A 23,409-nucleotide genomic window follows, 5' to 3' on the forward strand; every position below is an offset into this window, starting at 1 on the left:
AAAGAACTGTTTTTCCTAATTCCTCAATCTTTGCCTGAGAGTCTCTTAACTTCAAAATTATAATTATAATTTGGAGGGGGTTTACATTCTCCATTTCAAAGAGAAGTTTCTGCCTTTATTGGCAGACACCTGTCCTTCAGGACACCCATGGCAAAGGGGTCTCACTGCTCTCTGTTTCATCACAGATGTACTAGTTCCCCCAGGGATTGCTCAGCTTGGTGTTACTTTGGAGCTTCAAAGTCTTCAGATGGAATTTTTTTCCCCCCTAAACATTTATCCAGCACCTGCAGCCTCCACAGTTCTCTGGTTTAGGCCAGGAGCTGGTGAGACCCTTTCTGTCAGCCAAAATGAGCCCCTGGGCAGATTAGCACCAGGCACCTGCCTTTGCCAGGGCTCTTTCCCATTTCTGTGATCTACAGCAGGGAAAAAACAAGGGAATTACAGGGAAATGGAGGGGATAAACTCTGCAACAGGAGTGCAAATTTGTTAACTTCTCTCACCTACAGCTTCCCACAGACTCTGTGGGATTCCCATCCCTCCTGCTGTGCCTCTGCATCCCAGCAGCACCCACCCCTGTCCCAGAGCATCAGACCAGGGCAGGGTTGACCAGGATTTACCTGATGACCCCGGGCAAGTCCTGCTGAGGTCTGAAACACAAATCCTAATTCTTTAGCTATAGCCCCATCTAATGGCACCATCCCAGCAGCTCCCTGTGCAGTGCTCGATGCAAATCCTGCTCAGGAGCTGGGGGTTCCTCCCTGGCAGGGCATGCCAGCAGCACTTCCCCTGCCAAGAGCCCGTGTCCAGGGACACAGCAGCAGCTGTCACTTCCCTTGGGACACTCCAGGCTGCTCCCTGGTTTCCTCTGCTCTTTACTGTGTAAAAAAGCAGCTGCTTTGACAGGCTGTGCTGGGCTCTGGCTTCTGGCTGGGCTCTGGTGCCAGGCTGGACAGCATTCCTTGTCTGGAGAGCCCTGCACTCCTGCAGGAGCATGGCTGGGACACACAGGACAGCAGCAGGAAAATCGGGAAAGTTTCCAGCAAACCCATGGGATGGGCCCTCGGGTGCAGAGCTGGGATAGCCACTCTCTCCCTCTGACCACCTGCTCCTGGCTGAGCCCCTGGGGATGATGTCCCAGTGGCCACAGAAAGCTCAGCTGATGGTGACTTTAACTGCAGTTAAATGCTGTCTGTGGCTGAGGGAGGAAAATCCAGGGGAAATTAGGTCAGTGGGGCTTATTTTGGCAGGATGGCTCAGCCCTGGAGGAGGGGTCCTGCCTCTGCCTGGTGCCTTGCTGGCTGCAGCATCCCTCCCTTCTGCACTGGTGTGGGTGTGGGTGCCTTTGGGGGACAGCTTCATGCCAGCCAGGTCAGTAGCTGTTTAGGGTGGTTTGGTTTTGGATTTATTTTTTAAGTGGGTTTACACACATCTTCAAATATTGGTGTTGACTCAAACCCAGCTCCCAGTGCCAGATGTGGCTGGTCCTGTCTTCTGGAGCCAAACTGTGGTACTGAGATGATCCAGCAGCAGGCTGGAGAGGCTGGACCCAGGGTGGGCAAGCCCTCTGTGCTGCTGTGGGATGTTTGAGTCACGTTATCCACATGCCAAGGTGTGCACAGGGCTGCACCCACAGCCCTGGGTGAGCTTGTTTGGGACTTTGTGCTGCCAACAGCAAGGAAATGAAGAGGATGCTGCCCCAGCAAGAACCCAGCTGCAGCTCCTTGCCTTAAAAACAGCTGGAGGGCTGGAGCCAGGATCAGGATTTTTCCAAGCCTGGCTGACAGAAATTCCCCCATGCCTGGGCAAAGGATCTCCTCTGCGCCACACCACTTTGGTGGCTCTGGTTTCCTACACCATTTCCAGTGCTGTGGGTATTTCCTTTCACCTCCCACTTTCTCCATGCATGAGGCTGTGCCCTGATCTCCCCTGTGACACTCAGGTTGGTTGATTCTGAGTGGGGATGGTGATTTTGGGGCTCTTTGAGAGTCCTGGGAGGAACGAGGGCATTGAGAACAAGGTGGCATCATCAGGAATTGTTCCTTTGGCTCTGAAGCATGCACCAAGGTGGGAACAAGGCCCAGCTCTCCCACAAAAGCAAAGGAATGCAGGAAACCAACAGCTGGAGCCTTTGGATATTTATTTTTTTCCACTGTTTGTAGTGTTTGCCCTTCCCTTGGCAGGAGCTGGGGCTGGACCCTCCAGGGAGCTGTGGCACTGCTGTGACTGGACAGGCTGGCACCCACCAGCCCTGCTTGGGCTGGCCATGCCCATGGCTCCCTGCTCCTCCCTGGTTTTCATTTGCTTTGTGGCCACTGCAAGTTCCACCAGCGAGGCTGGAAGGGAAACCTGGCCCATCTCCCACTGGGATGGCTCCAGGGGAGCAGAAAGTGGCTCTTTGTGGGATCCCTTTTGCTGTGATGGGGAGCTCCCCCCCAGCCCCTGTTTACCCTGCACCCACCTGGCTGGCTACCAAAGTCTACCTGTAAAAATTAGTCTTGGCACAAGCACCCCAGGGAGAGCATTTGCCAAGGAAAAATATTGTTGATGGGCTCTAGGAAAACAGGATTGCTCCTGCCAGGTTGAGCAGCTTGCACAGACATACTCAGCACAGCTCTGTCTCCAGCTGCACATAGGAGACTGCAGAAGGATGGTGCTTCCCTCAGTGCTGCCCCAGTTTGCCCCAGGGTTGTGGGTCCCCACACCCCACTGGGGACACATGAGGCTCAAGGGGACATTTGTGGGGTGCAGCTGGCTGGGGCAAGGGCTGATTTCTTTGCTGGGAGGCTCCTGGTGCTCAGCTGGCCAGGGCAAAGCCCAGCCCTGGGGCACTGCTTGGGGGGCAGCTGACTTTGCTTCCTGCCTTGTTCCTCCCATCACCAAGCCTGCATGAAGTCACTTCCCACTGGGCATGAAGCAATCCAAGCTTCAGTGTCACTTTCTTTTCTTTTAGACATTAAAAACCTCTGTTCTCTTCAAGCCAAAGTCAAATTCAACAAGCATCAAGCAAAACTTTCCTAGGTGCTCTGAACTCTGTGATCAGTCCTGACACAGGCTGCAAATATCTCCTCCATGTTTTACACAGCCTGAGAGATGGGATTTGAGAATTGCAGCCCTCCAATGCAAACTGCTGCAATGGGCAGAGAGTCCAGGAGTGAGTTACATCAGGAAGGAGACCCCTTCACAGTGTCTAGGAAGGACACCTGGGTCACAGCTGGTCACAGCTGATTGCTCACGTGGCACAGGAAGGGTCTAAGTGCCACAGCCACCCATTTCCAAGAGGGGCCCATGCCCAGCCTGTGCCCAGCCCTGGGGCAGCAGAGGGCTGTGCTGAGCTCCCCCAGGCTCTGTGGGCAGAGCTGCCCCTCAGTCCCACAGCAGAGCCTGTTCCCATGTGCTGTAAAGGCTGTCCCAGGCATCCTGAGCCATGGTTTGATGGCTGTGCAGGTATTTCACTAATGGTGGTGGCAGGGGGCCAAGCATTTGTTCTGCTGGGTGAGCAGGGGCTGCTCTCCTGCCCACAGGTCATCCAGAGTGCAGGGGAGCCTGTGCTCAACCATTCCCAGGCAGACAAGGGGCCAGCAGCCTTGGATGTGCTTCCCCAGGACATCCCTGCCACTCCAGGGGATGGTCACAGCAGGAGAGGAGCTGCAAGCAGGCCTGGAGGGATGGCACAGCAGCTCAAACAGCCCTGGGGAAACGGAGTGGGGTCCTGTGGTTTTTTCCACTCAGACCTGCTCCTGCACCAGGGGAACACAGCCAAGGGAGGGATAAAACACCAAACCTCCTCCTGAGCCTCAGCACAGAGCAGCTGCCAGGCCAGGAGAGAGCAGAGACCACCCAGCAGCTGCTCCCTTCAAACAAACATGCAGGAAAGCTGAAGTCCAGCACTGAGGAAAACCCTGAACTCCAGAGAAATGGAGGCTGAAATAAGAAATTACTCCTCCAAATCTGACAACCAGTGAGCCACAGAAGTGCTGACTCCGTGATTAAAAGGAGCAGCTTCATGATGGAGATGAAAATAACAAGGGCTAGAAGAATTTATTATAGAGAACCAGTATTGTCTTGTTTTTCTTTATTTCTTGCAGCTTTCCCATTTTTAGGATACCAGATAACTTTGCAGATGCAGTATCTATATTGCATGGCCATATCTATATCTCTACTAGTGTAAGCAATTAAATGTATTTCTTTAAGCCAGTCTGATGTTTCAGCAAAACTTTTGATGTCCAAGGGGCAGGCCTCAGATGAGCAGTATTCAGGGAAAGATTTGGGATTATCATTTCAAGCTTTGCTTCATCTTCCAGTGCATGATGGTGTGAGTTTGGAAGTTTTATTTTTTAAAGGAATGGACTCAAAAGCACATAGCTGCCCAGCTGTGGGTGCACAGCAGAGCCCAAGGCAGGAACACTGCTGCCACAGAGCATTGACCATGTACATACCATACCATGTACAGCTCTGTGGCAAACAAAGCAGTGACCCAGCCCTAAAATTTGACTCCTTGACAGCAGACCCTGAGTGTGATGACCCTGCCCACTACAGCCACCTCAAAGGCTGCATCTCTAAATCTCAGCCTCTCATCTGTGACTGACAAAGTAAAGCACAAGGGAGAAAGTGCCAAAGCCAAAAGGTGGGAAGGACAGCAAAGAGGATAGGCAAGGATAATTTCAGAGAGGAGACAGGTAGTTTAATTAGCAAGTTGTTTTGAGTGCACTGCTTATCCTTCTGGGATAGCAAATTCAAATAAAACCATGCCTTGCTGTCTCTTGAAGAACCTGTTCTAACAATGGTTTTTCCCTGGGATGATTTAGCTTTTCTCAAAGGACCAGTGTATTCAGAACAGAGCTTTGTCCAACTGTTGATGTTGTGTCACCTGGAGTTACTACCAGGCACTCCACAGTTCATTTCACAAAGAGTTTATAAAAATTCTCTTGTGGAAGAGCTGCCTAAAGTGACCTGTGAGGAGCACAGCTTTTTTTTTTTTTTTTTCCCCTCACTTTTAACTGGGGAAAAGGGAATTTATACGTGGATGAGACAGGTAAAAGAGGCTCAGCTGGGGCAGGCTTGCTGCTATACTTACTTTGGTTTTCAGTGTGAAATTAGGTTGTAGCATACCCAGACTGGTACACTAAACTTCTCAGCATCTTGCTTCTTGTAGCACAGCACTTGCTTTGCTTTCTCTGAAGAGAATTCTGCTCCCCAGACCAAACTACTGCACATCCCAGCCTCAGCTCCAAGATAAGCCACTTACCAGCAGCAGGTAAGCAGTTAAAGGAGATTTTGGCTGCCACAAACCTCAGCACAACTTGCCTTTTTGCCTCTTTGTCCTTGTTTTCTTCTTGTTCAGTCTAAACCATGCACAGTCCTGTCTCTTGCCCTCCAAGTGAGGGATTTCAGGACTCCCTTGGAAGAGGGAACTCTTGGAGGTTTTAGTTGCCCACACCCAACCCCTCCTGCTACCCCCTCAAAACCCAAAGAGCTGATGCAGTTCAAGCTGTGCTCTTCCAGTACTGATAGATGGCCCATCCAGTGAGCCAGTGACACTCCTGGGCAGAGCCTCTGACCACAGTGGAAGCAAGGTGCTGAACCTCTGAAAACATGAGAAAGATGACAAGCTTATCTTAGCTCAAGAGCCATACACAGCAATGCCAAGGTTTGCAGATTAATAAAAAGCCAACAGCATTACAGATAAATGTATTTTAATTAGGATTAAATACTATCTCAAGGTATCTTGAAATCGCACTTGTACTGTACTATCAACAGCCAGAGGCAATAAAAAAAAGTCTGAAAACGTAGAAGTTCTAGCATCCAACACATGACAGTAAGTGCTGCCATTTAAAGCAACAAACACCGCTCCCAAGAACAGATATTCTTAGAGGAAAAAGTTGTAACATTTTTGTATGGACCAAAAAAAAAAAAAAAAAAAAGTAATTTGAAGACCAGAAGAAATATATTAGTGCCTGCCTTTTTAAAAGGTTTTTTTTTTGTTGTTTTTCTTTTTTTTTTTTTACATTAAATACAGTTTTCTTTAAAAGCAAGGTACTTTCTAAATCCATGGTTTATATACTGTATGTACACAAGAGCAGAACATTGTACAGTGTTTTTTGGATAAAGCAGCACTAACTAGCTGTAAGCTGGTACGGTGTTGCTGACCCAAAAAAAGCAAGATGACAAGTTAAGCACTCTAGGAGAAGTATCTCCATGGTTGGTATGAGAAAAGTAAAGTATCATGTATGTACAAACTGACTGTCCAAACAAACCCTGCCAACTCAACATCATCTGCCATGGAACTGCACATGCTGCAGCTGATCAATGGAAGCCTGACTGCAGGAGCTGGGCTGAGGCCCAAAGCAACCATTTCCTCTCAGAAACAAGGTGCATCACCCATGCACAGAGCACCTGCACAAGTCATTATTGCAACACCTCACCCCTGGGCTCTGGGGGAGTGATTCTCACTGCAGCCTCGAGCCAAGGAGGCACCTGCACTGTTTCTTCACTATATGAAATACAAAATGCCCCAACCAAATCAGGAAATTGAGATTAAAGCTACCTTAAGTATCTGTATGTGCACCTGGCCTTTCTGCCCACAGCTACCAATTAAAGCAGAAAGTTTGCACCCCACTATCACCAGTGCAGACTAAAATGGAGTGGCAGTGATTTCCATCATTAGTGCAACATTAACTCCTATACTCTATCAAAGTGACTGACTGCTCTCCAGATGCACAACATGTGTATTCAGGTCTTATAAAACAGGCTTGTAGCCTTTTTTGTTTAGTCTACCCCATTAAAAACCCCATAAAACTCAGGAGCAATCTGTGTCCCATTCGAATTCAATTGCATCAAAATATGACTTTTATTCTAGGGTTAGCAGTGGGGCAGAGATTAAGGTTCTTCTTACACATACTTTTAAACATCACTCAGCTTACACCTTCAGAAGAGGTTATCTGCTGTACTTTCAGGATGTTGTTCATCCTTGTCTTACACACTACACTGGTTTAAGGAACTGAATGTTTCTTCTTTGATGAGAACAGAAGTGAGACAACTTGTTTCTAAACTGCATAAACTTAAAGTTTCAAGTTTTAATGGTGTAAAAAAACTGACATTCAATTACAGTTAAGAGAAACTTGCTACACAGCAAACTGCTTTCAAATCTACCAGTTACTGATGGGACCTTTAAATTAACCATCAACAAGTTATTCAAGGCATCCAGACCTGGAAACATCAGATCACCCAGCCAGTGAGCCAGCAACTCCCTCCCCCTTTTTCATGAGGCTTTAACAAGTGCAATTGATGTGACCTCAGCACTGGAGCCAACGACTCCAATCCCCAAAAAGGTTAGGGAGATCCTGTGTTAAGCCCAATGCAATATGCATTAGTGTCATGGAGCAGGAAGATCCCAGTGTCTACTTGTTAGAAGTTCACATAAACCATATAGATACAGACAGGATGAAACACAGACTCAAAAGGATCCATTATGCTTGAAGAAAATTCCAAATAAAATGACATCTTCTGCACAGCCCAGCCTCAGACACAGGCACACCTTTATCTAGTATAATAAACTCTGTAGTAAACTGTTTTTGACCTCCATAGAGAGTAGGAGTTGTCAAATTTAAGAAGATAAACTCCTCTCCCTGGGTACTGGTGGCTGCCAGCATACACTTCTTCGTGACAGTCTCGTCTGTACACAGGCACTATTTCATCTAGCTGAGGCTTGTTGGCATTCTTTTTGGCTTTTTCTTCACTGCTAGTATTTTCTGCAAGGGAAAAAAAAAGAGGTGTCAGTGAACATGGGTGGATGCTTTATGAGAGAAAGTCAGACTAATCTCTAGGGAACAAAGCCCTCTTTGTTTAAGAATGAAAGAAGTCACAGGGATTCATACCAAGGCTAGGGCTGAAGCACTCAGAAGCAGGAGGAACAGCAAGCATGCTCACTTCATCATGATTTTAACAGTTTGATATTAAAACTCTCCATACCCATCTCCCCAGCACAGCCAGGTCAGTTTGTGGAGATGCCAAACTCTAGTTTTCAGTAAGACAATCACCCACCACTGACAGCCACTGATGTGACATACTGACCAGCACAGATTACGTGGTAGTGATCCCAGAATGCCACTGCTTCCCAGGTCAGGGCAGCTCCTTCCAAGCAAATCACATGCTCATTTCAAAACATTTTTGTGATAGTATGCTAGACTCCTCCACAGGCAAAGGCTGTGTGACCTGTATCTCAGCCACCATCAGGACTTGCTCTCTGAAGCTGTTTTGCTGCAGCCTCAAGGAATCTTCCTCCCTAAAAACATCTCTTGACCAGCAGAACAGGATTTTTCCTAAGGTTTTCAGACTGCAGATCCACTGTGCTCTGTTACAGCACAGGTTTCAGTTTAGTTTACTGAACAGCTGACTTAGGAAAAGGATTTCCCCAGCCTCAGCTGCTTTAACCTGTGATCCAAAGAGGGGACTGAAGTTACTTGCAGAACTGCAGTACCTCTTTAAGACTGAAAACATGACTCCAGCCAGACAGAAGCCAGAGAAAGCAGAAGATTACACAAGACCACCAGTGGGGGTTTCCCTCACAGCAAAACTCTGACATTTTACATACATCAGCATGCTTACCTTCCTCTTCTTCCTCATCATCACTGGACTCGCTGACATGCACACTGACTGCAGTATTAGGGGAGTCTGTCCATTCAAAATACACCCCAAAACCAATGTCATAATTGTCTGTAGCAAACTCCCAAAAGAGGTAAGACCCCTCCTCATGGGTTGGTACTCTGACTGTAACCACTTCTCCTCGGCCCACTGTGATCACAGAGTCTGCATCCTGACGGATTTTCTCCTTGAAGTCTTTTATCTGGGGCCGTGTCCACATGGATGGGGCAGCGATTACTGGGACAGAATCTGGAGAGAGGGGAGGAAATACTCCAGTAAGGCTTTGTTTCAGTTATTTGTGCTGCATACAAAAGTGTGCCTTAGGAGCACTTGAGGGCCTCAAGCATTAAAGTTGCTTCCAGGCAATTTTATTTTTTTAACAGAAGAAGCAAGTTTCAACTCTGAAAAGATCCATGAAACAGTGTAAATATAGTTATAACACTATTACATGCTACCAGTTCACCACATCTGAACCAACACTGCTTATGCAAAAAACCATCAGAAGGCAAATGTACTGCTGCAGGTGACAAGTTTATATTGCACAGAACCCTTCACTGAAGGATCTTTAAGCAGCTCTGACCCAGCTCAAATAAAACTGAGCATATTTCTGCCCAGAACAGCTTTATGCCAGAACAACTTTATGCTCCTTTCCTTCAAGCCTACAGTGACAGAAGGTTCTGGATCCCATCCACTTTGCTGAAAAACGTTTGCTGCTTCCTCTTTCCTTCCCCTCCCAAAACTGAGCTTTGCCTATGCAATATTACTCACCCATGACAGACAGCAGCCCCAGCAAGCAAACTTAGCTTTTCCATAGCCAAATGAAGGCAAACAAAGAACCACAGTAACCCTACTTAAGATACATGAATCCTAAGTAAGGCTTTTGCTATTTATTTTTAATTAAGAAATTCAGCTAGTCCCACCTTTTGGTCCATTCTCCAGTGCTTCTTCCAAAATCTCAGGATCCAACTCTTTTTCAGGGCTGTCTGCATGTGCACTGGCCTGCCCATTGATGGATGGGGTGTCCCCTGGAGCAGGGGTGTTCACCTTTGATGCAGTAGTCAGTGGTGTCCCTGTTGCTGCCACCACTGCATCCTGCTGCTTCTGTAAGGCTGCCTAAAACAACAGGAATTCAAGTCAAGTACAACCAAACCCTCACAAGATGCCAGTTTTACACCTTCTAGCAGAAGGTATAAAGGCAATTTAAAGAAAAAACCTCCTCCTTCACCCTGCAAGGGGGCTTGACCCAAAAGACCAGAAGCAGCACACACTAACCAGTTACATCTGCTCAGTCCCAAGGCTTGTGAAATCACTTGGCTCTAGGCTGGTGGATACAACCAGAACAAAAAAAAATTTCAACTTTCAAATAATTATAGTACACACAAACTCTTGCACTTAACTATGGAAGTTTTTCTTTCCTGTAACATTTCTATCAAAGCTGGAAGTGTGACTTGCTTGCTGGGCTTTTTTTTTTTTTTTTTTTCTGGCTGGAAGGGTTCCATCCAGCCTGAGCTCATCCAGGTCTGAAAAGAGCTGACTATTGAAGGTCTATTTATGAGTCAAACAGAGAACTCTCTTGAGCAACCTCCCTGTCCCTCCTTATCAGTCCAGAGAGATAACACAGGCTTTGTTGAAGAGACAGGAAAAAGATAAAGTGACAATGCAACTTCAAAGGATAACCTGATAATCACTAGATTTTGATGAGCAAATGGAATATAGGTATCCTGCAGGAATATGAAGACAATATAGAAAAATAGCAGTTTTCAAATTTAAGCATTTGCACAGATGCTGTCCAGATTTCATTATGTACTACAGCAGTTGTGTGCACTTAAAGGTGGTGTGAACTTTTCTACACAACTATTGCACATAGTCTTTCAAAGATTAATTGCATCAGAAGCTGACTGTAAGCAGAACAGCACTTTCTAATTGCACTAACAGACCCCATGCAGCTGACTCACAGGCATCCAAATAAAGCATTCCTCAGATGTGTTATGGAAACTACATTAGGGAAGCCCAAAAAGTAATTGTAACAGGGCAGAAAGCCTCTGCCTTTCCTACACCACTCCAGCTCCATCATGCTTGGCTTAGAAGGGAGCTGTAAAGATCATCTAGTTCCACACCCCTGCCATGGGAACAGACACCTTCCACTACACCAGGCTGCTCAAAGCTCCATCAAACCTGTCCATGAACACCTCCTGGGATGGGGCTTCCAGAACTTTCCAGGGAAATCTCTGCCAGTGTCTGATCACCCTTACTATTAAAAAAAAAAAAAAAAAAAAAAATTCGTCCTCATGTTCAATCTAGACCTACAGTCTTGCAGATGAAAACCTTTGCCCCTCGTCCTGTCACTACAGGCCCTGGTAAAAAGGTCTTTCTTCATGTTCCTTACAAACCCCCTTTAGATACTGAAAGGCTGAGTGAGGTTTCCCCAGAGCATTCTCTTCTCCAGGCTGCACAGCCCCAGCTCTCTCAGCCTGACTTCACAGCAGAGGTGCTCCAGCTCTCTGAGCATCTTCATGGCCTCTCTGGACTCGCTCCAACAGCTCCACATCCTTCTTATGTTGGGGACCCCAGAGCTGGATGCAGCACTGCAGATGGGGTGTCATGAGAGCAGAGCAGAGGGGAGAATGACCTCTCTCCCTCAACCTTCTGGACACCCTTGTTTTCCTGCATCCCAGGACAGAACAGACTTTCTGAGCTGCAAAAGTCCATTGCCAGCTCATATCCAGTTTCAGTCACCAGTCCAGCTCTGCAGGACAGCTCTCAACCCATTCACCCCCAAGACTGTACTGGTACTGGGCAGTGCCCTGACTTGACCCACTGCAGGGGCCTTGTTGAACTTCATCAGGTTCACAAGCTCCATTCCTTGGACATTTCTTTACTGAGGGAATCAGCCTCCACAAAATACAAATGACTTAACTGGCTACTGGTTACTGAACTTTAGGTCTCTAGCTCAAGAACAGACATCAGGCTGGCAGTTACAGTCTGTCCTCCCACCCAAATCATGAGCAGCTTATTGCAGGCAAGCAACTTCATCAGGTATTAGTACTTGATGAAGTCAGACAATAGGTGCAAAAGGAGAGAAGTCAGCAGTGCCCAGGTTGGCAGGGAGAAGCAACCTCCAACAGAGCAGTGATGCTACACTGCTGTATACACATACTCAGCAAGAAACAGGGCTGACCACAGCCTGCTGCTCTGCACAGATCCTCAGGAGAGTCACCTGAAGAGGTCTGTTCATGTTCAGATGCACTGTATGTCATTAAATTACACACACACACCACCAATGCTGCAGCAGAGCGGTTCACATTTCGTCTCTAATAATAATATTGAACCAAGTCATTAGTAAAGACTGCTCAGAGTTCTCTTAATTAACAGCTACTTCAGAAAACTACTCCAGAAGATGAAACAAATAAAGGGGCTTTGGCATTTGAATCTGAAGCAGCATTAGTCACTAGCATGGTAGTTTTCTCTCCCTGTGGCAATTATCTTTTCAAGGAGATAACACAGACAAGTTAATGTGTCCTCGTGACAGCCTGGGTCACAAAGCCCACGCTCCCCAGCGACAGCCTGGGACACAGAGCCCAGGTTTCCCAGGGACAGCCTGGGACACAGAGCCCAGGTTTCCCAGGGACAGCCTGGGACACAGAGCCCAGGTTTCCCAGCATACCTGCTGCTGTGCGAGCTGGACCTGGTAGAGCTGCTGCATGTACTGCTGGTAGTGCTGCTCCTGGAGCTGGCGGATGAGGATCTGCTGCTGCTCGTAGTTGCCGGGGTACTGCTGTGCCGCGTACTGCTGGAACTGCACGGCCGTCTGCGAGTTCAGCGCTGCCATGATCTGCTGCCTGCCACAGAGCACAGCACGGCCTCACCAACACCTCAGGGCACTGGGCATCCCTGCACTCAACTGGCTTGGAGCCCACTGACATCACCTAATTCCATTCTGCAAAACCCAATTTAAATAAACCTACGTAATGGACCAGAACCCAGAGCTAACGCAGATGTGAGTTTTGCCTAAACACGTTCCACCCAGCGTTTGGAAACATCAAATGTTAGAAGAAGGAGAGCTCTTACATAATTCTCAATCTGTAGTCTGATAAAGAGGTAGAGCTACACAAAACCCAGATGACTAAATTTCTCAAACAAGCAAAGGAAAAAACCCACATATGCTTTCTCCAGAAACCACCCTTCCAGCAGACCTTCTGTAAATATTTCGTAGGAAGAAACCTGCTGTGGCACAGCACACCCATGAATTTTGGTGAATCTAAGAAAAACACACTGCAAACTATATTAGTTTTCCTGGTTAGTATGCAAACAAATATGAAAAACATGACTGAGAGTGGCCTAATTCAAAAACAAACAAAAAAAAATAGCTGCCAGATGGGGCATCTGCATCTCCAGTAAACTCAACTGCTGAAACTTCAGGAGGAACACATGGTTTACATATGCACATGCTGTTTTCCTCCTCTGAACTAACAGAAATTATATGGCTAAATGACAAGACAGATCCAGGGCCTGTCTCATGTTATGTCCATAAGTGACCAGCTATCAATGTTTCAGAGGCAGGAAGAAGTATCACACAATTGCAAGAAAAATTCTTTGCTTCTCACTCTTCTTCCATCTTCAAAAAACACATTCTAAAGAATCAGTATTAGACTGGTCTAATATGCCAAAGAGCAGGATTTACTGCTTTTCAGCAAACTATGACCAGTTTAGATACACTTGGTATCCACATTCCTTTTCTGTCTAAACTCTTTATCTCTGTAACCTGCTATGACCACTTAATACACAACTCCATTCATGTGAAAAACCCCATCAACTTCAAGGCATACCACATTTCTTGTTACTTAGCACTGTGAAACACTTTCTATGGTATATATAAATTTATGCCTGTTTTTTACACTCCTCTGGCTCTCACCACCTTAAACAAGCAGCAAAACTTGTGGTTTAATTATCTGCTCCCTTCTGATAACCACTAAATAGCAAGCACAGGATCTACCTCAGAGACACTGCTCACGAAGACATTTTGATGGTGGAAAACAGTTGCTGACTGATGTGGAACACTTTACTATTCTCTTAAATATTACATGTGCAAAGTCAAATCTGTGCTTTCAGCATATGGATGTGATGGGAACAATGAAATTTATTAGAACTGTATATTCCAAGCATACAATTGTCTCAAATGCAATACAGTTATTTTCTTACAAGTGTTGTTTGTTTCCACTACTCACTTCTGCTGTTCCATCCGAAGTCTTTCCTCCTCTATTCTCCTCCTCTCCTCTTCCTCCCTTCTCAGTCTTTCCTCTTCTTCTTGCCTGCGTTTCTCTTCTTCCTTTTGTAACCGCTCCCGCTCCTCCTCTTCACGCCGCCTTCGCTCTTCCTCTTCTCTTCTGCAACATCCACTCAATAAGCCCTTTCAGCATTCCTACAATCCTAGGATGAGTTATTTTCAACATGCTGTAACCTGCCTTTTGCCTGCCCAGTGAGGTTTTTGTCTGGTATCTTCCAGACAAAATCCAGTGTTATCTCCTCACACTTAAATTGGCTGGAGAAGTGTCCTACTGGACACATGCAAAAAACACACTGCAGAGTTTTACTGCACTCAGCAGCATGACAAGGGTGAATTCTGTGTTACACTTTGATATTCATGCTAACCTGTTACTATGGTACCTGTATAGCAGAAAAAATTGCCTGGAAGCTTTAAACACACCTTTCATATTCAATAATGATGTGGATACTATGGTTTAATAATCACGCCTGGAAACAATAATAAACAGACTTTGCCAAGCTGCTAACTCATATTAGAGAAGTTTAAAACTGACAATTTAATATTCTCTGTATATTTAGTCCACAGACATCAGGACAGACATTTTGTGAAGCATTTCTTCTTATGCAGATGACAATATCAGCAAAATCTTTAAAACTTCTTAAAAGCCACCCATTACTGACAAAGTAAAAAAGCTTAAAGAGATCAATAGTACCACAGTCACTTACAGTTCAAGCATTTCCCTCCCTGAGACAACCCCAGTCTAAGCTAGCTGTGATACTGTCCACAGGCCAAGAGTTACACACTCCACAGATGCCAACACCAAAGCACTCAAATGTTACCTTTTCTTTTCTTGCTCTTCTTTTTCTATCTTGTGGGAAGTGACATACGTTGAGAACAAGTGGCAGCACCTATGCAGGAGCTTGACAAATTCTGTCATAGCTGTTTGCTTTGACATGTTTCCAAGGGCAGCCCATTCCTTCCTGAGAAAGAGAATTCAGCTGAAATAACAAATTCAACTCTTTTCAATCCAGTAGTGAGTGCTGATAATCCAGCAAAGAAAAAACAGTTGGAAGACCACTTTCAGAGAACCAAGAACTTTTTCCCAAAGACAGTACAATGTTCTCTTCTGCCTGCACAATGATACTTTTTGTCTTTCAAAAAGATATAATTCAGCTCTTAGATTAAATTTCATACATCCCATCAACTCTGCTTTGAATTCTGAACTATGTGCAAAAACTTCCCAGCTACAAGTGAACCTGAAGTATATTTTAACCACTTTCCATCCTAGTTTATGGGAAAACAAAAAAGTATACATTTTCCTGAACGAACAAACATGGTAACAACTATTGATTACAGCACTTCAGTTATTTGAAAGAAACAGCCCTGTTCCTCCTAAGAAAAGCTGCATCCTTTTGTGCAAAAGCAGTGCCCTGGGTCCACCTCAGAGAAGCAATTGCTGTGTTGCACAATGCCTTCACTCTAGAACACTAAAAAGAGCAACAATGAACATGAGAAGTGCAGCCTGAGCTGCAAGCAACACAAGAGACATACCTGAGACTTCCTAGGTCTCATAAAAGATTTACTCAGAGTTTGAATGCATCAGGTTTTAATTTTCTGGCTTAGAAATTATCTTTGGTGCTAGGAGAAGCTGTGGCAAAGCACTGGCAAAAGGCTTGGCCTGCTGTAACCATGGTGTGGAGTTCAGATGAAACATGGGCCTGCACATTAATGCACCTTACACTGCTGCAAGAAACTGGACTGCCAGCAGAGCAGCTTCTAGTGTGGTTGAAAAAAAAAATAAATCAACCAATAATCTTCTGTTAGTTCCTGTACTGAACTGTGAGTCATGCTTCTAAGATGCATTTGAAGAGGCCACTTTCACTTTCCACTAGCAGACACTTGAGATAACCCACACACTTGTAGAAATTGGATGATGGTATCTTCTCACAGGAAAAGCAGAGTTAAGACCAACAAAAGCACCAACCCTTTTACCTTCTATCATTCCCCAGCACATCAAAGAATCCAACTTCAGGGCAAGTGTCAGGGTTGTAAGGTCCCAGTAGAACCTGCTTGTGTAGTGCCACAAGTTTGAGTTTTTCTTCATATGTTGGATGAAAAGCTTTGCCATCTTTTTCTGTAGGGAAAAAAAAATAAAGAAATGCTCATTGTTGTGACTAATTAAGCACAGAATATGAATGAGGATGTTGCATAACCATTACCATGATTTCCACCAAAAAAGAGAAAAAAAAATTCAAGTCACAAAAGGTTAATGAAAAATTAAGTCAGTTCTATTTAAATAAAATACAGATCTGTCCAGAAAAAACACATCTACTTCAGCTAATGAAAACTTCAGTGCGGAATGCTTTGCATCCCACTATCTACAGTCAGTCTTAGCGAGTCAGTTATCACATAAATATTTACATTAATTTGTTGAACATCACACCATATGGATCTATATCTCCAAAATACTTAAAAACCTTAACTGAATTCAAACGTGTCTGCCAAGTCTACTCTCTCTGTTGTGCATAGGAAGGATTTTCCACAAAGAAAGACGTGATGTTAACTTTATAAACTGCTCTCCTTTCATGCTCTTTACATTGATGAAAGCAGAACACCCAAAGTTGAAGGCAAAGAGAACTGCAGAGAGGAAAAATTAAGAGTCAAGGAGGGTTTTCCTTGAGGGAATACAATTGCTGCCACTGGCCAAGGCAGCTGGAAGAGCCCCTCACAATGAAAAGCCTTGCAGCTGACTCCATCAGCACCAACACAGACAGTGAACTCTGACAATAAGAAGGCAACATAAGCCTGAACACATTCCAGTGGCTCCAGAGGAACATGTTCTGAAGCATTCCCAGTAAGATCCCATAATTTTACTGGTGAAAAGATACTTACAATGATTTAAAATGATATACGAATTAGTCAGCTAGGACATACCTCAACACATTTAAATTGTCAAAACAAATCAAAGAAACAGGCATTGCTGTGTGTATCTACACTGGTCATAAAAAAAAAGACATTTTTCTTGAACTGGAAAACAAATAAATAAGCACCATCTCCTTTTGGAAGGAGAAATTACCAGAGTTAAAAGATAGTCACTTCCCATGACTTCAATGTTCTCCATGTAACTGGGAGCTGGAGACAAGGCTGCCACTCATTCCCCATTCTCCCTTGGAGCAAGTTGTTTACAGCCCCAAACTGAACAGTCCACACCTAAATTTCAGGCTGACACATCCTGCAAAATTGCTTGGCTGACACTTGGGAACAGTTATTAATAGGGAAATAAGCGAATCTTACAATGAGAGAGGAAGGAAAATACTCCTATTACAGCTTATTGAGAAACTCAGAGCAAATACTTCTGGAAATCAGAAACAATCTCAGTGGGAAAGTGCTTGCAGGTCACAGCAAGACACTATTTTTGACAGAGAAAATTCAGTACATTGCTGGACTTACTCAGCAGAAACATCACAAGGAACTGCTACACGCATACCATTTGTTTTGAGCCACAATCAAATGATAAGGAAGGCAAATATTTAATTACTTATTATCCATTCCTAGAAGTCCACATCACTCTTGCAGAATTTCAAGTATTTGCTCTTGTTCCAGTGTCACACAACCTTGCAGCAAACATAACTGCCAGCTTCAAAAACAGAAGCCTTTCTCCACAAAAATATCTACTTCCAAAAATATCTGGCAGGGTAAAAAAGTAGGCGGGGATATAAAAATTAAACCAGAGTTTACTCAGTGTATACAATGAAAGGACAAGAGGGAGATGACACAAACTGAAGTATATATCAGGAAATACCACTTAAGCATTTTTGTGGGGGTTTGTTTTGTTTGTTTGCTTGAAGTTGTTTGTCTGGGGTTCTTCTATGCTGTGTGATTGAGAGTGATCAAGCACTGGAACAGGTTGTCCTGAGAAGTTTTGAAGTCTCCATGATTGAAGATATTCAAAACTCAAACAGTGACAGTGCCATGAAGCCTGAGCTGAAAAGGAGGGCTAAACCTGACAATCCCCAGCAGTCCCTTCCCACCCCAAGCCTGGGATCCTTAAGGGATTTCAGCTCCTGCTCTCAGGCCTTTCAATGAGCCCCTCTGGCTTTTCCTCAACTCTTCACACTTTACACTCAACTCAGAATTCACTTATTAGGTAACAATCATTTCCATTAGCCCCGATAAACAGCACGTACTTTGAAATAATGCTTAATATCCTGGGGCAGTGTGCTACAAAGCAAGGCAATTGACAAAGGCACTGCACTGAAATTTTGCCAGTCTTCTGAGAAAGTATGATTCTCAAGGGGGTCCCTGTAGCACAGTTTGCTTCTCACAACCCGTGTACCTACATCTGTCTGGCAAAACACACAGCTATTTGCTGCACTGAACTGCTACCTAAGCCAGATAACATCATCGGTATTTGAACTCACTCCTGAAGAGAGTTAAACTGAAAAAAACTTAATTTCCCATGCAATGCACAGCACATCTGCATTTTCACAGAACAGAGAAACCAGACCTCATGCCCTAATTACTGAGAAGCCAAAACCTGCGTTTACGAAGAGTGGTGACCCAAGGGAAGAACAATAAACAAGCTAGAGAGAGAAAAAAACAGAGGAGAAAAATACAAGACAAGCTTCCAATGACTTGTAGATTATGTAGCTTAGAAGGAAATTATCAGAAAAACACTTGCAGCCAGTTAGACGGTGTAGTTAAATTTCAAACTAACTATTTTGCAGTTGAACTCTACAGCATAAATCACATTGTATAATCACCCCAAAGACCAAGAATTGCTGGTGTTAAACTGAACCAGAGGAGCTGAATTCATCTGCAGAGTCAAATATGCCAAAAAGAGCATTAGTGTGTCTAGACAAGCAGAAGTGCCAAATGTATCCAAGCATCCGTGAACGCGCCATTTAAGCAGGCATTACCCACACCTCACACAGCTGTCGGGAAGTGGAAGAACATCAAAGAGCTCCAGGGAACACACTGAGAAATCCAAAGGACGTGCACAGCAGCAATACAACTGTACAACCTTCCCTGTACCGCTGGTATCCCTGACCAACAAAGCCAGGAAGATGCTCAGTTTTCAACCACAACAGAAAGATGAAGCTGACATGAAGGGCTTATGTCACTGTGTGGGACTGTATTATTGACACGAATCGATAAAAGCCTGCAAATTTAGACACAGAGGAGTTTAAGAAATATGCTTAAGAGATTGCATTGTGCAAGATGCTGTTACTCCTCTGTAACTTCAGATTTTTTCCCCGTTTAGAAACACGGCACACCACGCTGCACCTTCCACTCCAACTTCACCTACTGCACCCACTCTAAATGCCTAATTCCATCGGGATAGCATTCAGTTGAGTCATCTAGAAGCAGCTAGAAAACAATTTGTGAAGAGTGATTTTTCACCTCATAGCTCTTAAAAGCAGAAGTCACCTATGTTAATTCTATTCATTTGCAATGTTTTAACGAGCGAGACCAAATCTGAGAAATGTGAGGACTGAACTGCTGCCTGCAGAGCACAGTTCACTTTTTACACTCCTAATCCTCCTCTCCTGAAAGTGTGTTCTGCATCAACAGAATTACTGACTGGCCCTTCCAATTAAATATGATCAAAGCTCAACTTCACAAATGTAGATGCATTATAGGAGTTTTCATATTCTTGACAACAAGGGCCTACTTAACTTAAGAATTGCAATCATTCCATCAAATTAGTGCTTAAAAAAAGAGGTCAAACTATTAATTGAGAATGATGTTCTGCTGAGGTTGAAGATGCATTCTTGTTAGGATAAGAGGAAATAACTTAGAACAGTCAAAGAAAATTAGAGTACTTAACATTCCAGGAGAGCTTTTAGATACCAAAATGATATGGTTTGTGTACTGTCTGCTCAGCTCAGATGTGCTGCACTGCAAATCACTTTAGACAGTGCATGAACACTTCAGGGACTGTCATATATTGAAGGTTGGGTGCAATGGTATTTCAATAACAGGATGTGGAAAACAACCAAGCCAGGCTGACCCTAGGAGAGATTTGCTGGTAGAGCTTTGCAAGCCACCCTCTCCTGCTTCAGGACAGAGCTTGAACAGGTAACCTTCACTGGCATAACCCACCAGAGACACTTCCACTGTGCCAGATGCCCCAGGGATCACAATTACAGGCAGTCCTAGAGACAAAGAAATGTACAATGACTGCTCTCCACTGCACACTGGATGCAGCACAGTGGAGCAGCTTCTTAATGGCAGCCAAAATGCTGTTTGACCTGCACTAGGCTTAACAGAGCAGGAAAGGAGAGTGCATAAGGGAAAGAAGGCTGTTTCCCACAGAAAAATGGATTGAACACTGTTACCAGCTATTTTCTATGCCTCTGTTATTCTGAAAAGCTCTCTTCACAAGCCATTATGAATGTTAAAAAAAAGAAAAAAAAAAAGAAAAAAAAGAAAAAAAATATAGTGCACATCTCCTGCATAGCCTAAGGCTTGACAGTTGAAGTGACCTAGGGTCAAGCATTTTAGATCTGCTTTAGATTTGTCTTTATCAGAGACAGAATAAAGTAGCTTTTGAGTCTCTTTAATATCCTAGCCTAGTTTCTGTTGTGTTTTGCACATGGTTTATAAAGACACACTCTCACCCTGTCTTGTCTCTGAGAAACTCTGCTGCCTGCAATATGTCACCACTGACAAGTGTTAGGAGTCATTGTAATAAGCAAACTCCAACTATTTTGGTCAGATTAAACTTCTCTTGGACAAAAGTACACCAAGAGTTACAGACAACTCGGGCTGCATGCTGAAGCAGAAAAAAAGCTGCTTAACTATCAGCATAGTTTTTAAAAGAATGTGCAGAAAGGAGGTCTCAGCACTGACCTATTAACATGAGCCACCCCTCAGACAGATCTGCTGCCTCTTGGAGTACAGGAGGAATCCTTATTTGCTCCTTGGCATGCACAGGGCTGCTAAACAAGCATGCCCACTCCCACAGTTGTTCTGACAGCATGAAAACAATTTGGAAACGAGACCACTTATTTTTGGAGCTGTGCAGATATAGAACAAACTGGCAGAATCAGTAACCCAAGTATTACAAGCTCCTGTAGCTCCCCACCAGATCTATAAATAAAAATCTTCATGTTATGTCACTTTTAGGAAAAAAATCTACAGATGAAACTATGGGCAATGATTTTGTGTGAGTTATTCCAGCCACAAGGAGAGAGAAATAAGGTTTTCACTGGAAAGACTGACAACACAATTGAATGGAGAAAATTATCATCTTATGAGCACAACCATGAGTTACAAGATATTGCAGGAATCTTAAGAAAGGAGCAGGAGTAAGCTGAAACACATTGATATTAAGTTTTGATTAAAAAGAATAGCAACAACAACAAAAAAACATTGCTAAGACAGCACAAGGCAAGGAACTGGAACCTACACACAAATAACACCCCAGAGACTTCATCATTAGAGAGGAGATAAAACCAGAACATTAATTGTGTTAAAAGGTGATATAATAGATATAGGTTATTGCTACATAGCAACCATATAGATAAAGTCATTCACAGCACGTTAACTTTTGCACTGCAAACACAAGTTCACACTGTGAACACACTCTACACTGTAAAAACAGCTTCCTGTAGAATATTCTACCCAAGATAGAAGATCATGACTGACCGAGACAAGGAATTTGCTCGTGCAGAAACATTTCTTTCTGCATCATTAAACACAACCAGAACTCTTTTAAGCAACTTCTTTTACAGAAAGAAGAAAGAGAGATTATGTACAGTGCTTCCACAATCTGGTAACTTCTGATACAGGAGGAAAAAAAAAAAAAAAAGATCTTATGATTCCTTATGGTTTTTTAAACAGGTTAAAAAAATAACACCTCTGTATATTAGCATGCTAACAAAATAGCTACTTTGTGGAAGGGCATCAGAACAGAGTCAAAGAACCATGGCTAAAGAAAACTGCTTAGAGCTTTACATGCTCCTAACAAGTACCAGGAGCAGGTCAGCCAATGTGAAGAAACAACTTTGTCCTTGCAGCAGTGTTTCCACCTGCCAGCAGTGCTTGCTCTTAGAAGAGGCAGCCTCCCCGGCAGGTCGTGTAAGAACTGATTGCCACCAGACTGACCTTTCCAAGTGCAGAGCACTCTTCCCTAGTGCAGGCATGAGGCTGGACTCCCTGCAAGCCACAGGGGCGACACATCGCTGAAATGTGCCCAACGCAGTGAGCACAGCTCTTCCCTCAAAACCCCACAGCCCACTCCCTCTCCGGAGGAAACCAAGAGCGGCACGGTACGCCCACCTTCCCACAGGAGCACCCCTGGCTACAGGGGATCCCAGCAATAACACTCCAGCTCTACAGCCCGGGTGTTTCACAGCCGCACACAGAACCACAGGATCAACTGGGCTGGAACAGACCTCTGAGAGCATGCAGTCCCCCTCATGACCGAGCACCACCGCGTCCACTGAGTGCCACATCCAGTCTTTCCTTAAACACCTTCAGGGACGCTGACCCCACCACCTCCCTGGGCAGCCCATTCCAATGTCCAGCACCGCTTCTGAGTACAAATTCTTCGCAATGTCCAACCTAAAGCTCCCCTGGCACATCTCAGGACTGTGTCCCCTCGTCCTGAAGCAGCCCTGGAGCTGCGTGCTGAGCAGAGGGCCCGGCAGCTCTCCCCAGACCGCGGCTGTCACGGCCAGCGCTCCTCGCCCCCGCCTGCGAGCTCTGCCTTCCCGCACCAGCGGCACGGAGCTCTGCCGCTCGATCCCAGGCTGCACAGCCCGGGCAGTGCCACACCGCGGCCCGGGCAGCCTCAGCCCGCCCCTCGCCCCGGCTCACGGCCGGCACGGGGAAAGCGCATCCGGCTGGGGGCTCCGCCTGAACAAGCTCACCTTTGAAGAAGCGCAGGGCCAGCCCGTAGAGCTCCTCCAGCGCGAAGCCCCAGCGCCGCTCCAGACTCAGCGCCGCCTCCTCCGCCGCCTCGCCGCCGGCCTCCGCCGCGCCGGGGGAGCCGGGGCCCGCTCGGCCCCGCCCCGCCGCCGGCTCGCCCTGCGCCGGCCGCGCTTCGCAGGGCGGCATCTCGGCGTTGGGGCTCAGCGTCAGCCCGTCCACCGAGACCTCGAGCCGGTCCGAGTTCAGCACCGCCGCCATCCTCCTCCTCCGCCGCCTCCCGCCCGCCCTCCGCCTCCTGCTCCGCTGCGGCGGCCACGTCCCGACTTCCCGTCCCCTCCGACCCGGATCTTCCGGGCCCGCCCCGCCCCGCCCCGCGGCTCGGGCCGCCGCACAGCGGGTAGGGCCGGCTGTCCCCTCCCCTCACAGCGCTGCCCGCTGCCCCGGCAATGCCCGGGCGTGAGGGTTTATTCTCGGTTAGTCATGGTGTTGGAACAGCGCTGTCTCCCTCGCGAGGGAGCAGCGGCAGCTGGGCCTGGCAAGTCTGGGGAAGACACGACTGAGAGGGAATCTCATTAACACATAAAGATATCTGAAAGTACCGAGACTTTTTCCTGTGCCCGTGACAG

At 45.7% G+C, this 23,409-nt stretch overlaps 1 protein-coding gene across 1 annotated transcript; it reads right to left on the reverse strand.

The window, feature by feature from the left end:
- Positions 1–5,676: 5,676 nt before the first annotated feature.
- ACBD3 (acyl-CoA binding domain containing 3) lies at positions 5,677–23,072 on the reverse strand. Its single transcript, XM_079329001.1, has 8 exons — positions 22,783–23,072; positions 15,896–16,037; positions 14,743–14,883; positions 13,866–14,024; positions 12,305–12,479; positions 9,561–9,753; positions 8,605–8,889; positions 5,677–7,748 (listed from the first exon to the last, which is right to left on the reverse strand). The coding sequence occupies exons 1-8, from the start codon at positions 23,039–23,041 to the stop codon at positions 7,537–7,539; spliced, it is 1,566 nt and encodes a 521-aa protein (XP_079185127.1). The 5' UTR covers positions 23,042–23,072; the 3' UTR covers positions 5,677–7,536.
- Between the last annotated feature and the right edge of the window lie 337 nt (positions 23,073–23,409).

This window comes from Erithacus rubecula, assembly GCF_903797595.1.
Source record: "Erithacus rubecula genome assembly, chromosome: 2".
Classification (NCBI taxonomy): Eukaryota; Metazoa; Chordata; class Aves; order Passeriformes; family Muscicapidae; genus Erithacus; species Erithacus rubecula.